At 46.1% G+C, this 17,290-nt stretch overlaps 1 protein-coding gene and 1 non-coding gene across 6 annotated transcripts in view; one reads left to right on the top strand and one right to left on the bottom strand.

The window, feature by feature from the left end:
* Positions 1-17,290, bottom strand: part of KMT5B (lysine methyltransferase 5B) — a 61,065-nt gene that overhangs the window by 38,734 nt on the left and 5,041 nt on the right. For 2 of the 5 annotated variants that reach the window (XM_064287650.1, XM_064287652.1), the window contains exon 2: positions 1,434-1,669. The exons of 1 other annotated variant lie outside the window; for it this stretch is intronic. In XM_064287650.1, the coding sequence (XP_064143720.1) occupies positions 1,434-1,593 (160 nt within the window). In that variant the 5' untranslated portion in view covers positions 1,594-1,669. Of the gene's footprint in view, positions 1-1,433; positions 1,670-2,734; positions 4,557-17,290 lie in introns of those variants that run through there. 2 more of the 5 variants (XM_064287651.1, XM_023559526.2) reach the window with 2 other exon arrangements.
* LOC111753212 (U6 spliceosomal RNA) lies at positions 6,701-6,803 on the top strand. Its single transcript, XR_002788099.1, has one exon. It is a non-coding gene; the product is annotated as a U6 spliceosomal RNA (small nuclear RNA).

The raw sequence follows: 17,290 nt of genomic DNA, 5'->3' as shown, positions 1-17,290 counted from the left end.
GGCAGGATCAGGGTGTACACTAACAGCAGCCTCACGGGTAAGGAGTTCATGAAGGGGAGAATCCATTCACCCCTGGCTTTCTCCTTACTTCTATCCCAGCAGGGATTCCTGCCTGGTCTCTTATGGAAGCAGGGACCTGATGTGATAGGGACTGTCTAGGGGTAGCTTGGACCCAATGAATAGCACAAACCCTTAAATGTAAGGGGAAGGAAATCAATCAGAACTAGCATAATCTATCTGACACCGTAAAAAACCCCAGACTAATACCAATCCAATGGAAACAGGCTGATTCCAAGACAAGCAAAGTACATTCAAATCGTGGCTAGATTAACTTTAGGAAATGCAAGAAATTAAAAAAGCTGTTCTCCTTCACATGGCCACACACTTTTGGACAATCTTCATATAGCTGTCTACTTAGATTTACACTAATCCTCAGGCATTTTACTTCTCTTAGAACTATGAAAGATGTAACAAATCTACAACTTCTCAAATTCTCTAAAAGTAGCTCCACTCTCACCAAGAGGTATAAAAGGAATCAAGTAACTCATCGTTGGCACTGCTTCACAGTCAAGATGAACAATTGTTCACTCTGTATTGCTGCTGTCATGTGCTGTCGAGTCGATTCTGACTCATAGTGACCCTGTAGGACAGAACAGAACTGCCCCATAGGGTTTCCAAGGAGTGGCTGCTTGATTCGAACTGCCGATCTTTTGGTGAGCAGCCTGAGCTCTTAACCACTGCGCCACCAGGGCTCTATATAAATAGAATTGCTACTATTGTCAAGTTAAGGAGCCCTGGTGGTGTTAATGGTTAAAAGTTCAGCTGCTAACTGAAAGCTCAGTGGTTTGACCCCAGCCAGTCTGCAGAACGATGTCGCAGTCTGCTTCAGTGAAGGCCACAGCCTTGGAAACCCTACGGTGCAGGTCTACCCTGTCTTATAGGGTCACCACGAGTCAGAACTGACTTGACGGCAAGGAGATCGTCAAGTTATCCTTAAGTAGTTTTAGCTACCCCCATTCCACTTATCATGTAAATTAGAATTGACTTTATTATGCATATTACTCCATTAAACATTCATGGACACTAACCAAAGAAATACATGCTTATTTTTACATCAAATATAAAAAAAGTTTAAACTTATAAGAAATTCAATAACAGTATATAAAAAAAATCTACAAAATTTTCTATTAATAATTTAGTTATGAATAGAAATGCATGATTAAGGTTATCATGTTAAGCATTTAAACTTAACTTCTACATGATAGATGAGAATAAAAACTCAAATAACCTGAGAATTAAAAAAAACTCTACTGTTATGAGAATATAAAAAAATGTGCTTTGAAGACAGAGAAAAGAGAATACACATCACAAACTGAAAAGGATCATTACCCCGCATCACCATCGAAACACTGACAGGTTAAGTGTGTACATACATCTGCTCGACCTCCTGTCAACTGCACTTCTGCCAGCCTTCAGGGTGTCCTTTCCCGCATGCGGGAATCTGGATGGAGTCTGCGGATGGTCATCAGACAACTTGCCTCCATTTCTCCTGCCATTCACCACCATGTTCTTGGAGTCTCCCAACCACTTCATACCCACAGACAGCCTGACCCAGGTGCATTTAGTCACTCTCTTCAAACAGCTTAGAGAATAATTTCAATGTTCTCTCCTAACAGAAACAAAATATGAAAACAAAACCAAAATGGGTAGGTAAATACATGAAATACCATGTACAGACACTTGAGAAAGATACAAAGTATTAAAAGTAATTTAGTAATTAATGCTTCTACTCTTCAAATGTCATCTTGGCTACCCCAAACCATACCACGCCATGCTCAGGACTCCAGTGCCCCCAGACTCTGATTGGAATGTAAACTACGTCAGGCAGGGACTCATTTTCTCCTGTTCGTTGCTTGTCCTTAGAATGGTGACTGGCAAACAGTTCAATAAACATTTATCTACTGGTTACCAGTGAAAATCACCATTGCCAATTCATTATGCTGATATCTAGGTACCCGCTCTAGAAGCTGCTCCAATTACACGTTTTGGAACACTCTATTACCTCTGTGGGCAGACTATAAAGATATTATTTAATCTCTTTTGTTCCAAGAAAAACTTAGGAGAAGGCATCTGTGTTAAGTTTCGTCCAGAGAAGTAAGTGACACCTAGCTGTCATGCTGTCTACTCATTACTCACAGCATGAAAAGACCACAATTAAAAGCTCAGCAGAGGGACAAGAATGAGGAGAGCAAAGGGTGCCATATCTTTTGTGGTTGTGGTTTGAAGTCAGTGTTCAAGGCATTTCAGGGACCAATATTCAAATATCAAAATAGTGCCCGCCCACGTGGAAATGTCTGCCTCACGGTTCCTTTCTGGCAGCACCGAGAACTGAAAGATTGTTACATTTGGTAATACAGATGCATCCCTCACTATCTGGCTTTAATTAGCTACATCTGGCAATGGGATGATTTTACGTGAGGGACGCTTATTGACAAGGACCTCTGGAAGTGAGGGTATGTAGAGGGGTCATGTTTGTTAGTGATGGAAGGAGAAAAAGGACATCCATGACATTACCCATCACATTATGGACTTATGCTTTAGTGTAAGTCAGACCAAAAAGGTCCAAAGAGAAAAAAATGCAGAAAAACCCTGGAGCTTCAGCACTAAAGGGACTGTCAGATCACTAGGACACTCCAGTCTGCAGACGAACTAAGACTGGAGAGACTGTGCCCACCTGCCCAGTTCACACAGGCGGCCAGAGGTGAACTGCTCCCACCAGCAAGGCTCCGTTTCCCTGACCTCTGACAGGGTCACGGCAAGGTGCAATCAGTACACTGCGCTGGATCACTTCCAGGGAGGCAGACTCAGACGTGCCTTAATGACGCCCAATGCAAGTACAACCGCTCATCTTTACTTGACCTCGGGTCTCTTTCAGGTCACAGGAACATCTGTGTGAATTCACAGCTGGCTAAAAGGTGAGTGGGAACGACATGCTTAGGTAAAAAGGTAAAAAACAGCTGATGGACAGAAGGACACTTTTATAATTACTCGCTAACACTGCTTTCTCTCCTTGGTTCCCTCACCGTTTAAATTCAATTAGCATTCAACTTTTAGTGCGCCATCTCCTGACTGTTCCTGCAGGCTCCACTAAACCCGAAGACTGCTGCTGCTGCTCAGAGAGGAAAGGGCGGGTAAGCCGCTAATGCAGCACAGCAATAAGCTCAAGAACTCCCAATGCTCACACTTGGCCTACTGATTACCAATGCCCTATTAACCACACTTAAAAGAAAAGTCACAGAACTCAAGAGCAGTGTATTTTTGAAGCCTAAAGGAGGAAGAAAGCACGAAAATAAGGCAACGCTCCCGACTTCGGAGGTGTGCAGCTAGAGGGCAAGCCCGGAACACTCCTGCCCTTTCTGTCTGGCTAATTTTTATCCTTTAGCTCCAGCACAGTATCCTCCAGAAGTCTTCCTTGAGCCTCACTGCCAAGCCCAGTTAGACACCCCTGCTAGGAAGCCTCTGTGGAAGCCCTTACAGCAGGAGGCTGTAACTGTCGCATCCATAATTGACCGAGAGCTCCTGAGGTCAAGAATCTGCTTTTCTTATTTCTAAGCCCAGTATCCAGCAGAGCCCGTAGTGTATCAGACACACTCAACTGATGAAAGAATAAACGAATGAGGCTGTGGTCTCAACCACATAGCAGAGACTGCATATCTACACATAATTTTTAATTGTAAATTAAAATTATTACTTCTGACCTATTCAAATCCTCTTCTTTCTCAAGATGCCCATGTTGTCAAAGGCAGCAAGACAGTCCTCACCTCGCAGATCGCAGGGACCGACAGGCGCCTGAGGCCAGCTGCACAGGTGGAGACACAGCAGGAATCACAGCTGCCACCACCAGTAACCTCCATAACCAAAAAGCCAAACCTGTTTCCTTCGAGCTGATTTCAACCCATAGTAACCCTATCGGACAGAGGGCAACTGCCCCATAGGGTTTCCAAGAAGCACCTGGTAGATTCAAACTAGCCACCATCTGGTTAGCAGCCGAGCTCTTAACCACTGTACCACCAGGGCTCCCAGTAACCTCCCTGGCACCCGCCATTACACTTTCTGGCTCACCCCCTCATTTGGCACCTCCAGAGAAAAAGAACAAGGGGGAGACAGTGAAGTGCTCTGGGAGAAATTCATCCCAAGAATGCCTACAGACACCACACAACTTATGGGTAAAGACTGAATAACTTGTTCTTACAACTCTTAGGAGTCATAGTAACTCCTCAATGATAAGATACAGAGTGCAACTACATGGGCTAGAAAAGAGAAACTTGGCTTTAGAGACAATTAAGAGATGCAAGAAATAGCAAGTCATCTCTCCATGGAGAACCCTTAACTCCCAACCAAGATTCTCACTCAGAGAAATTCATTCAGAAAACACACTACAAGGAGATAAGGAAAGACGTGCTCCAACTGGAGAGAAAACGCAGACACTCCAGTCAGTGTGTTTTAGTGACCCTAATGCAGGCTCCAGAGCCAGAATGACTATTCTCAGGCACCTAATTCATTCATTTACCATCTGCTAAGGCAAAAAAAAAAAAAAAAAAAGCCAACATTTCAAGAAAAATCATAGAATAAAAAATTTAATTGCAAGAAATTATATCTAATGACCTAATTTTTTTCTGAGAATTGAGAAAAGCCCATCAGTGAATCATTTCAGCAGTAGTAGCGCACTTCAGCCCAGTTCATGGAATACAGGCTGCAGCCTGCTCCGTCTTACACCCAGTGTCAACTACACGTGGCTTAACGGGCCACACTGGAACACACTCACGGCCTCAGGTCTCATTTACATCTTGGTCAGCTGGTATCAGCATGAACTGAAGGTTCCCCACCGTCACCAGTTGCTTCAGGTAGACTACAACTCGTGGCACCCCCGTATGTGTCAAGAGTAGAACTGTGTGTGTGACAGGACTTTCAATGGCTAATTTTTTGGGAAGCAGACTGCCAGGCCTTTCTTCCAAGGTACCTCTAGGTGGACTCGAACCTCCAACCTTTTGGCCAGCAGCTGAGCACTTCATTGCTGCACCACCAAGGCTCCTTAATGGAGGAAAGCACCAGGAAATAACAAATTAACATGTAAATGTCAGCACCCTGAAGAAAAAAAAGGCAGTTTAGGGGTACACGGAGGGAGAGAGCAAAGGAAAGGGGGGAGACAGAGTGAATGTGTCTGGGGGTGGTGATGGTGGCTCTTTTTTAAGAAAGCTCAGGAAGCGAGAAGAAAGGCAGACAGAAGGGAGGAAGTGTGTACTGGGCAGAAGGAAGAGAAGTACAAAGACATGCACTTGGTCTATCTGAGGAACAGTATGGGGCCAGCACGGCTGGAGCAGCGGGGCGGGGGTCAGAGAGGCCTCTAGAAGGAAGAACACCTAACAAGGGGAGCGGAAGCACTTAACCCCACCAGGATGGACAGCAAAGGAACGACGGGTCCACCGTCAAGAGTTGTAAAGGCGCGCTCTGGCTGTAGGTGGAGCAGAGCTCACAAGCGGACATTTTTATAACAGATCCAGTGGAGCGACTGACAGTTTGGGAGACGAGCGAGGAAGTGGGGAGACCAGCAGAGCGAGACCAGCAGGGGGAGACCAGTGGGGGGCTACTGCGACAAAACAGGGAGAGAAGCCGGTGGTTCTCAGCAGAGGAGATGGTGAGAAGCAACTGGTTCCCGAACTTTCCTGAACGTTTTGCTGACAGACAGGATTTGCAGAAGACTGAAGGTGGTGAGTGTGAGAAAGAGGGCTCCAATACGCCACCACCTGGAAGAAAGGAGTTAACACTCACTATGTGAGGTAACGAAGACCACGGGAAGACCAGGTTTTGGCAGGGGTGGGGGCACGGTGGGATGAGGAGTTTGGTTTCGGTAATTTTCGAGACACCCTTAGAGACCAAGCAGAGCCGTCCTGTAGGCAGCTGGATGAAAGGGTCTGGTCTGGGATATATTTGGAGTTACAGTACAGAGAGGAGCCCTGGTGGTGCAGGGGTTAAGTGCTCAGCTGCTAACTGAAGCAAACTGAAGCCTGAACCCGCCAGCCTCTCCCCAAGAGAAAGATGTGCCAGTCTGCTTCTGTAAAGAGTACAGCCCTGGAGACCCTGTGAGGCAGTTCTACCCTGTCCTAGAGGATTGCTATGAGTTGGAATCTACTGGACAGCCAAGGGTTTGGGTCTTTTGGTTCTGGAGAAGGAAGAGGATGACCGAGTGAAAACGCTGTCCTTGAAACCAGCTAAGAGCCCTTCCAGAAGGCAGTGACCGGCCTGTGCAAAGGCTGCAGATGTACCTCATGGAAAGACCTCTTTTGCTAAGTCTAAGCTCATGGGTAGGAATCTCTGGGTGGTGCAAACGGTCAAGCGCTGGACCACTAACTAAAAGACTGGCAGTTGAAACACACCCACAGGTACCTGGGAAGTAAGGCTTGGCGATCCACTTCCAAAAGGTCACACAGCCTTGAAAACCCTACGGAGCTCTACTCTGCACATGAGCTGGAATAGAGACTCAACAGCAACTAACACAAACCAGCAACTCGTGGAGAGGACGGGCCACCGACCTTCTGAGAGCCTCTCTCAGGAAAAACAGAACTTTTAAAACGGACAGAATGTCTCGAAACATGGCTCTTGGGGAAAGACCAAGGATGCTTTGCTTACGAAATAAATAGCAGTGCTCGCTTTGGCAGCACACATACTAAAATTGGGATGATCAGAGAAGATTAGTGTGGCCCCTGCGCCAGGATACGCAAATTCGTGAAGCGTTCTGTATTTTAAAAAAAGAAATAGATGGCAGGATACAACAATCATGAATGAGGAAGTCCAAAGCCCCTCCATCATTTGCTTCAAACAGAAAAAGAGTAAAATATGCCATAAAAGACACGTGCAAATTAAATTCAGGGGTGGAAGGTGATGGTAACAGGTCAGTTAATTTGAGAACAGTATGCCTTGATCTTTGTTAAGTTTTTTAAAAGAATATATTAGGCAATTCTCTGGAAATCCAGCTGTGACCATGCTCCGAGATGGGGAACACCACTCCCCCAGGGGATTTATCCCATCCAACTTGGCCAGACCCTAAAGTCAGCAAAGGACGGAATATTCATCTGATGTGGGTTTCAATATGAAACACCATGGAAAACTTAAAAATTAACATTGTCGGCAAAGTATTTACAGAGAAAACTCCTAATTCTACTGTAAAACCACTCCTAAAGTAGAAAGCAGCACTACACACGCGTACACCAAACCACACCAACCAAATCCTTTGCCATTAAGTCAATTCCAACTCATAGCGACCTTATAGGGCAGAGCAGAACTGCCCCATAGGGTTTCTGAGGAGCACCCGGTAGATGGGAACTACCGACCTTTTGGTTAGCAGCTGCAGCTCTTAGCCACTAAGCCACCAGGGTTTCCGTGTACCTACCACCACCTCCGAAGGGATACGTTCCAAATTGCTAACAACAATGGTTATCTTTGGGAAACTGGGATAAACATTTTTTCCTTTGTATTGTTTCCCAAATGTCTACGGTCAATCTATTTTATAACCAGAAGAAACAAAACTGTGTTACTTTTAAAAAGTTTCCAGAGAAAACACAGGGCTGATTCACAAAAGGCGTAGCGTGCCCCAGGCGACACGCGGCAGGGTCTCCCATCAGTCACCGCCTGCACCTTCCCACCCACCACGTCCCGTTACAGGCGCACACGCGGGATATACAGATGGTTTAGTGCCTTCTGAGTCAACTGTTTGTGTCCAATTCGAGAACTCTGTCTCCGATCCTTTTCTACTTAAAGTTTTTAGACAGTTTTATTCTTTTTTTTTAATGTCCTAAACACAAACCAGTCAGAATCTGTCAGAAAAACACTGATTCTGAGTGACTATCAAGGCTTTCACCATACCTCCTGTGACATTACCAAGAATCTTCTAGCCAGTTCGCATGTGGAATGTGTCTGCAGCTATCTTAACAGAGATTATCCAGCGGCAGGGGAACTATCCCCACGGGGGCGAAAAGGAAACATTAACACACGTTAAAAAAAAAAAGACACTATTCTGCCAGAGGCCTTTTAGAAATCTTTATTCAGAAAAGCAAAGCAAACATTTTTTCAAGTGCTTAAGCTACAATTTGGTGAGAAAACCATTCAGTACATCGAGCGGTTAACACTGTTATCTCTGGGGAGCGAGATTATAAGCAATTTTTAGCTGTACACGATTTATCTGCGAAAGGTTCAACTTTTCAAAACGAGCACGCATTTTTTTTATAATTAAACACATAAAAAGTAAAACAAGTAATTGAATATAGACTTTACGAAAATCTTTCTGCAGTATTCAAACACGTATAAGTTAAACTTACCAACTTCTAAAACCTTAAAGTTTTCAGCAATTAAAAACCCAGGTTTCCAGGGTCATGGGAAGTCTAAGTTACTGAAATACTGCCACAAGTTTTAAGCACCTTCACTTGTATACTCCGTGATGCTAACGTGTCACAACCTGCCTCCCAGGAGCTTTACATTTAAAACAAACACAGGGAAGGTACACAAAAATATGAAAGCACAGAAATGAGAGAAATCATCGTCCAAACAGGAAAAAAACCAAAGCAAACAAAGAAGACTCAGTACTGGCGTCGGTTCCAGCCATGTCCGCTAGTTAAGGGAAAAATCAATTTCCTCCTCAGGCCTTCACGTGTTCTCCGTATTTCACACGTGAAAATCACATGCAACAGCAAAAACAGAAGGCTGGCGAAGCTGTTAAGAACCTCGGAGTGTAGAGTTCACCTCCCCAATGTCCACAAGGTCCAGCACGGGCCAACCCACCCCTCGCTGTCTAACACTCCAGAACAGTCCGGCTTACATTCTTTCAGCGTGCAGGGTTTCTTCCCACCACAGGGCTTTGCACCTGCCCACCTGGCCTCTGTCGCCCAGCCCCACAGGTTTCTTGGTATACACTTAAACTCCGTACATTTCTCCTTCATGGTGCTTATTACTACTGTGCCCACTATTCCGTGTAATTATTTGTGTAACACAGCCTTCTTCGCCGCAGTGTAGACCAGCTAAGGCACACTTCTGTATCATCAGAACCCGGCACAAGGCCCAACATAACATAACCCAGGTCCACTCATATATACCCCGTAACTGCTATATACAACCCAGTTAGTTACTAGTTCTTTTCCTCAAATCTAAGATTTCAAAAGGAGTCTACAATGTATCCAAGAATCTCCAATCAGCTGTTATGAATGGCTATTACAAATTCAAGGAGCCCTGGTGGTGTAGTGGTTAAAGCGCTAGGCTGCTAAGTAAAAGGTCGATGGTTCGAACCTACCAGCTGCTCTAAGGGAGAGAGATGCGGTGGTCTACCTCTGCAAAGATCTACAGCCTTGTGTAAAGCCCTATGGGGTCGCTATGAGTCAGAACTGACCTCAAGCAGTGGGTTATTTCAAATTCACCTGCCATCCATCAGGCCAGTATAAGGCGGCCTACAAAGCTGTAGGAAACATTTATGATCTATACACCGTCAGAAGACTAGAATACAGCTTGATGGGCCATCTGCCGAGCTGCCCACTGGCTAGAAAACCACCAGGACTTCGTGATTGTATCTGTAACCTTAAACCTACAAATATTGTTGTCAGAAAGAAACCTCACTTGAAGCTAGATGGCCGTGCTGTGAAAGCAGAAGAACCTTGAAGGTTTTTGTTTCTCTGAGTTCAAAATTCTCCTTTACCTAAAGCAGAGCTGCTGCTGTCCAGCTGGAGTTTCCGCAATAACACAGCTGTTTATCAGACATCTAACACCCACTCACAGCAAAAATGGGGTTTTTTACACTTGTAACAACTTACAAACGTCTGTCACTATTGAAGGTATCACTCCTTCTCCAGCTTTTGGGGGGTCCAGTTCACACACACTTTGCTTCTGTTTATGCAACAGCCCCTGAGCAGCCTCCGGTAGGAACGCCCCAGGACCTCCCGGAGACGCCCAGGCTTTTCCCATGGAGGCAAAAGAATGCTCCTCCACCTCCCCTTCAGGGTCAACTGATGGCCACAGACATCACCACTGAATTTTGAAAGCCACTGATTATGCTAGATCAGTGAGGTAATTGCTCTAACCCACAGCCCGCTGCCATCGAGTAGATTCCGACTCACAGCGACCCTACAGGACAGAGCAAAACGGCCCCATAGGCTTTCCGAGGCGGTAATTCTTACAGAAGGAGACTGCCACATCTTTCTCCCATGGAGCAGCTGGTGGGTTCAAACCAGTGACCTTCTGGTAGGCAGCTGAGCACTTAACCACTATGCTACTAGTGATCCTACCTGCTCTAAGGGAGACTGTGATAGACTGAAAAATGACCCCCAGAAAATACCAGGTCCAAATCCCTGGAATCTGTCAATGTGACCTTATAAAGTAAAAAGATGTTTGGAGATGTGAAGAAGTTAGCGATCTTAAAAGGAGATTATCATGGAGTATGTGAGCGTGCTGTAACTACCATCACAAGTGACTTTCTGAGAGAGAGGCAAAGAGAGACGCGACGTGAAAACAGGGCAGAGATTGAAGTGACGTGGCCACAACCAAAGGATTACCAGCAGCCACCAGAAGCGGGAAGAGGCAAAGAACTGCCTCTCCCTAGAGCCTCCCTGCGGAGGGAGTGCAGCCCTGTGACACCTTGGTTCAGCCCAGTGAAACTGATGCTGAACTTCTGGGCTCCAGAACTGCGAGAATACAATTTTGTTGTTTTATGGGATTAAGTTTGTGGTAATTTGTTATGGCAGCCACAAGAAACTAATACAGGAACCATGAAGAAGTAAACCAAGGTAGGAATGCTTCAGTGGACTCCAGAAACACATAAACTTCCAATGTGTCACAGATTATAGCCAGAAAAAAGATGCAAAAATATTATTTTAAATACATTTTTTAAAAGCCATCATTTGTCCCTTCAACTGCAAGCATGAAACAAAGCTACAGAAAGAGCTATGTGGATTTGGGAGACAAAGCTGGCCTCTCCGTCACACATTAATCATCCGGGCACGGTGCTAAGCCCACCATGCTCTGCCTTAGGAGTAAATGACTGAACGTTTTTCTATTTATATTAAAAACAAACTTACAATAAAAATGAAGACACAAACTACACAATTTCACAAAAAATTTTTAAAAAGCAAAATACCCTCTACAGGGACGTCTATGACCAGACATCTGCAGTACTTACCTACTCAGCCGCTGGGCAGGTAACCGACCCCTCTCTAACTAACCTGTCACAGGAGGTATCACTTCATAGGTCCCTAAACAAATGTAAGGGGCCCTGGTGGTGCAGTGGTTAAGCGCTCAGCTAACTGAAAGGTCGGCGGTTCAAATCCACTCCGTGGGAGAAAGATGTGGCAGTCTGCTTCCATTAGATTACAGCCTTGGAAACCCTAACGGGCAGTTCTACTCTGTCCTACAGGGTTGCTAAGAGTTGGAACCAACTCGACGGCAACGGGTTTTCTGGTTTGGTTAAATAAATTTGTCAACATCCAATATGTATTATAATAAAAAGTTTTATGGAAGAAAGGTATCTCATATCTCCAGTTATCTCAGTAGAGATTCCCAAAATAAAGGTTTTAGCTGATCTAGTTACGGAGAGAAACTCTGTAAAAAACAAAAACAAAACCCAAACTGCTTCCCAAGCTCTCAGCATCTGACCCATCTGCTTACCTAGATGTGTCTGTAAGTAAAGCCAAAGATGTCCCTTGTTACAGGTGTTCTGAGACCCACTCAGTAGTTCACACCTCCACAAACAGATGCCACCTTGTGCCAAAAGACTGTAAGTACAGCCTCTACAGCCTACAGTTCCTCAGCTGAGAGATAGGAAGCAGCTACTCCTCTCTTGAGCTTTCACATCTTTGGGCGGCTTCATCTGGCAAGCACCCCGCCCCATCTCCAATTTAGCAAACCAAACTACCTTCTCCTTCCTACAAACCTGCTCCTGTTGTATTCCCTAACTCAGTTAATCGGTTCTTCCTGGGTAAAGACAGGGACAGGAAAAACCGGCAGAAGGCGATTCTTGGGCTGGGTCCTAAAGGCCACGTCTGAGTTTGCCAAGTGGTGGACTCTGCTGGTGGCAGCACACCCGCTGGTGAAGGCTGTGTCTCTGAGTGAAAGCGCCTGGGGCGCAGCATGGCTCCAATCATCACTTGCTAACCATGTGGCCGTGGACCAGTCAGTCCAACTCTCTGGGCCTCATCAGTAACATGAAAACAACAGGGCCTATGGCCCAGGTGTGGCGCCAGGATTAAAGGAGCTAAGCCCCTACTAGTGGACTAACAGGAGCACTCATCTCCCAGGGATGATACAAAGATTACAGCTTTAAAAGTTCTCACCACAGGGCCTGCCACCCATGGACGCTCTCAGTGAATGGGGCTGCCCAGCTGACTCACTGCCCACCACACTCCCCCTCACCCACCCTGCTCCAGCCAGATGGGCTTCCTCACTCTTTCCTGAAAACACAGAGCACCAAAGGGTGGTGCAGTTCACGTTCCTTCTCTCTAGAACTCTTGCCCCAGATATCCGCCTATGTTCAAATGTCGTATTATCAGAGAGCCCTTCCAGGACCATCCCTTCCAAAACAGCGACCACCCTTCCCCAGAATATCCTTCTGCCCACACAGACACCTGCTACCCGAATAGAAAACCTGTTTACTGCCTGTCCACTCACACTAGAACAAAGCTCCTCAGAGCAGGGACGGTCTCCCTTTCATTAACTGCCTTATCTCCAGCACCTAGGACAGGGCCTGGCACAGAATAACTGCTCAAAAATTATTTGGTGAATGAATGACTGATACACTCTAAGCAGAGGGAACAGCATATAAAAAAAGTATTGGTTTTTGAGAAGAAAAGCGTCTGGTGTGGCTGGCTAGACTGTGGGTGCTCTGAGGGATGGCAAGAGCCGAGGCTGGCGAGAAAGACCAGGCCAGCTGGTGCATGAGGCACTGATGCCCAGTAATGGGACGCCAGCAGCCAACGGGAAGCCAGCAGCCAACGGGAAGCCAGCAGCGCTGAGAGCGGGGAATGCCAGGATCAGGTATGCATCTAGGAGATGTCCTGGCAGATCAGGAAGCTGCACCTTGCATCTAGAGAGTGACGCGAGGCAGTGGTATAAGGACGTAAGGACCAAGACAAAGTCAAGGAGTACTGAGGGGATATAAGAGGCGAGAGCAGGAGTTGACACGAGGGAAAGCAAGTTCTAATGCACACGCTTAGGTTTCCAGATAGGGTGGCCTGAGCAACAGGAGAAGGACGAGCTAATGAGAGGCAGAAATCACTAATAAAATAAAGGTCTCCATCTGACTCCGCTTTCCAGGTAACTGAGGCAGGAACAAAGAGGGCCACCTATGCTGATGCATTATTCACAAACTTGTTAATAATCAAGAAAAAATTTCCTCCCTTCCTCATCCTACCTTAACCCCACAAGGAAAAAAATCCTACCACCTTACCCCTTTAAAAAAAGATTCACAAATTTTCAAGAGAATAAAAAGGACTAGGGTGCTACTTATGAAACAGAGCTGAGGGTGTTTTTTCGTACTGCTCCTGAAGGGAAGGAATATGATTTCTGGAAGCAATGCAGACTGCAAACCTCATGCACCTAAGCCTCACCTACCACCGCGCAGAGGGCCTGGCGATCTCGCTGCAGTGGAATTTACAGCACGTTGTCTCTGGCAAAACAAGGATTGCTTTTTGTTACTATAACTCAATTTACTTCTACAGCAATAAATAATAACTGCTGCCATTGATTCGGCGCTTCCTATATGCATTCTACCATTTAATTCTCACAACCCTGTAAAGGAGGCAGCAGACTCTGGAGGGTGGGAGGAGAATTTTCTCAATGGCACTCTAGGAAGGATCCCTGTGGCGGGAGAGAATGTGATGAGAGGCGGAGAGAGCAGTGAGGAAGCTAACTGCCGCAGTGGCAGCTGCGGGTGTAAAGAAAGAAAAAAGTTTTGGTGTATGAGAAAGGCTTGGCAAGACGTGGTAAGAATCAGGTACAGGTGGGGAAGGAGAGCGCCTTCAAGGTGAGTCAAGACTCCTGTTGGGGCAAAAGCTTTAGTTTGGGAAGCTGCAAGATTGCCACTAACTCAGTCAGGGAATACAACAGGAACAGGTTTGTATGGAAGAGGAGAAAGCAGAAAGTTTGTTAAATTTGAGACGGGGCGGGGGGGCGAGGGTACTACCCAGATGAAGCTGCCCTAAGGTGTGAGAGCTCAGGAGCAAAGCGGAGGTGGTGAACAGCTGAACCACCAAAGTGCTTTACAGTTTACCGAACATTTCCACATTATCTCAGTTCACAGGATCACAGACTTTCAGAGTAAAACGTTCTCAGATTAAACGAACTGGGCTCAAAACATGAATTTAGTTGCCCAAAGTAATCCGCTTCTTCTGACAAAACACTGTGCTACCAATAAGTGAAACCAAGAAGTATTTTGATCTTTATTGTGGGCAGTTAAGTGGAAGGGAGAGGGGGAAGAAAGAAGGAAAGAAAGATGGGCGGGACAAGGGGCAGAAAGGGCCACATAAATCAGAGACTACATCAGCCTGAGACCAGAAGAACTAGATGGTGCCTGGCTACCACTGATCACTGTCCTGACAGGGAACACAACAGAGAATCCCTGAGGGAGCAGGAGAGCAGTGGGATGCAGACCTCAAATTCTCATAAAAAGACCCAATTTAATGGTCTGACTGAGACTAGAAGGACCCTGGAGGTCATGGTCCCCGGACCTTTTGTTAGCCCAAGACTGGAACATTCCCAAAGCCAACTCTTCAGACAGGGATTAGACTGGACTATAAGATAGAAAATGACACCAGTGAGGAGCGAGCTTCTTGGCTCAAGTAGACACATGAGACTATGTGGGCAACTCTTGCCTGGTGACAAGATGAGGAGGAGGAGGGGGACAGGAGCTGGTTGAATGGACACAGGGAATACAGGGTGGAGAGGAGGAATATGCTGTCTCATTAGGGGGAGAGCAGCTAGGAGTACATAGCAAGGTGTGTATAACTTTTTGTTTGAGAGACTGACTTGATTTGTAAACTTTTACTTAAAGCACAATAAATGTTTTAAAATAAAATAAAATAAAGATGGGCAGGAGACGGAGACACTGAGGAGACAGGCAGGGCTTGCAGAGCAGCAGCACTTCTAGGGCCTTGCATGGCTAAGTGCCCGGCACAGTGTCCACCCAGAGCCAGTTCAACATCTGCTCACGACGTGAGGGACAGGGTGCCACAGTGACGACTGGCAACGCTGGGCACAGAGACCAACTCTTAGCTTTAGTCTCCTGGGCACCACTCTACACGACTGCTGTTACCACGATCCAAGAACTGTGCTCATCACTTCTCTGCACCCTATCATTTACCCACACCACGGCCCTGCAGCACACACACAACGCTATCATTATCACCCCCATTTCACAAACCAGGAAACGAAGCCTGAGAGCCATAGACTAAAACTAAGCCAAGGCCCAACTGAGAAACTGTACACTTTTAACACCATATAAATACAAGCAATACATCCTGACCTAAGTAAATTTTAAACCCATTTTGCCTGTTATTTGAAAAGTCAGCCCCCAGACCAAAATGGACACAATTCCTGCTTTCAGGGAGCTCACAGTATGGTGAAGGAGGAGAGACAACTAAGTATACCTTCTACTAAGAGCTCTAAAAGCAACAAATAGGACATCAGCAGAGAGGACAAGGAGTAGACGTTGAATTGGAGGTAGACGATGAATTGGGGGTAGACGGTGAGTTGGGGGTAGACGGTGAGTTGGGGTAGACGGTGAATTGCGGGTAGACGGTGAATTGCGGGTAGACGGTGAATTGGGGGTAGAGGTGATTGGATGATTCTGGGAAAATAAGTCAAAAGCATAAATCCAAATACGACCTCCTCTTTTTTACTTTTTGTCAGAAACATTCCTGGTATCTATTAACATCCGCCAAATACTTTCTGGGGCAACTGGCTTTGTCAGAACCCTCCGTGACCTTGAGTGGGGCCTATTTCTGTGTCTTTTAAAGGGGAGGGAGGAACAGGGGTTCCTTATGGCTTTCTCTAGCCCCAGACTCGATGGCTGAAGGGTCAGGCTACCTTTTACTCCTCAGCATGGGTGGGGCAGCTCCATCTTCTTAACAGTAAGTTGGTTTTCCTGCTACAAGTGTACACTCCTCCACATGATGGGACCCCAGCACGTCTTTGAAGATAAAAACCCTCCTTAGAGATAACTGCCTGATATCAGACGCTTCAGCCTTGCTACGTAAATCAGGCAGACAAGGTGAACTACTCTGCCCAACCAGAGTCCATTCAATTCCACAAACATTTATCAAGAACCTCCTGGGTGCCACCAGGCCCTGGACCTGGTGCAGGAATACCGGCTGCATAAAGAAAACACCAGGGGGCGCAGGAGAGTTCCTGCCTTCTGGAAACGTGGGCAAAGGTACTTACCAGGCGACTGGGGGACCTGGAAGGACCAAAGGGAAGCGTGGGTAAAATGGCAGCGGGGTGCAGAAGAGGGAGCAGAACGACCTTCACCGAGAGGCCTTTTGCCTAAGGTGTGAGGTACCCCAGTGCCAGGAGATACCTGCTCCCTAAGTGAGCCCGTAAACGTGGCACAAGTTAGAACACAGGTGTGTTTGTCCTATCCAAATAGACATGACTGAGGGTTCACCAGCACAGCAACCTATGAGGTAGCTGGGACAGGTATTATCAATACAAATGCTAAGACTGAAAATCAGAAATGAGGCTGCTTTCCTGAAGTCGCATTGTCATTAAACGGTAAAGCTGGGTCTAAAATCCCAGTGTCCTCAACGCAGCCTCGGTTTACTCTGCTACCCGAGCCATGTGTACATCACCCGTAAGTAAACAGGCTTGTCACTAGTAAATGCTCCCGAAGTCTATTTGCTTTTGCTTTCTAGTACACTTTAATACAGAAAATAACACATCTTGCAAAGATGCAACTACAGTATTAAAAAAAAAAAAAAAACCCACAGCCGTTGAGTTGATTCTGACTCAAATAGCCACCCTACAGAACAGAGTAGAACCACCCCACAGAGCTTCCAAGGAGTGCCTGGTGGATTCGAACTGCCGATCTTTTTTGGTTAGCAGCCGTAGCCCTTAACCACTACGCCACCAGGTTTCCAAGTGGAATACAGGAACCACATATATCTTAAGAACAAGCTTTGGGATCAACAATATACCCTAGTTTCTCAATTCTAAAGCTTAAATGATTGCAAGCCATACCATCAATTTAATAACACTTCGAAAAAGAGAA

This window comes from Loxodonta africana, chromosome 7, assembly GCF_030014295.1.
Source record: "Loxodonta africana isolate mLoxAfr1 chromosome 7, mLoxAfr1.hap2, whole genome shotgun sequence".
NCBI lineage: Eukaryota > Metazoa > Chordata > Mammalia > Proboscidea > Elephantidae > Loxodonta > Loxodonta africana.
Note: the sequence above shows the minus strand (reverse complement) of the source record. Positions and strands in the feature narration are given on the sequence as shown.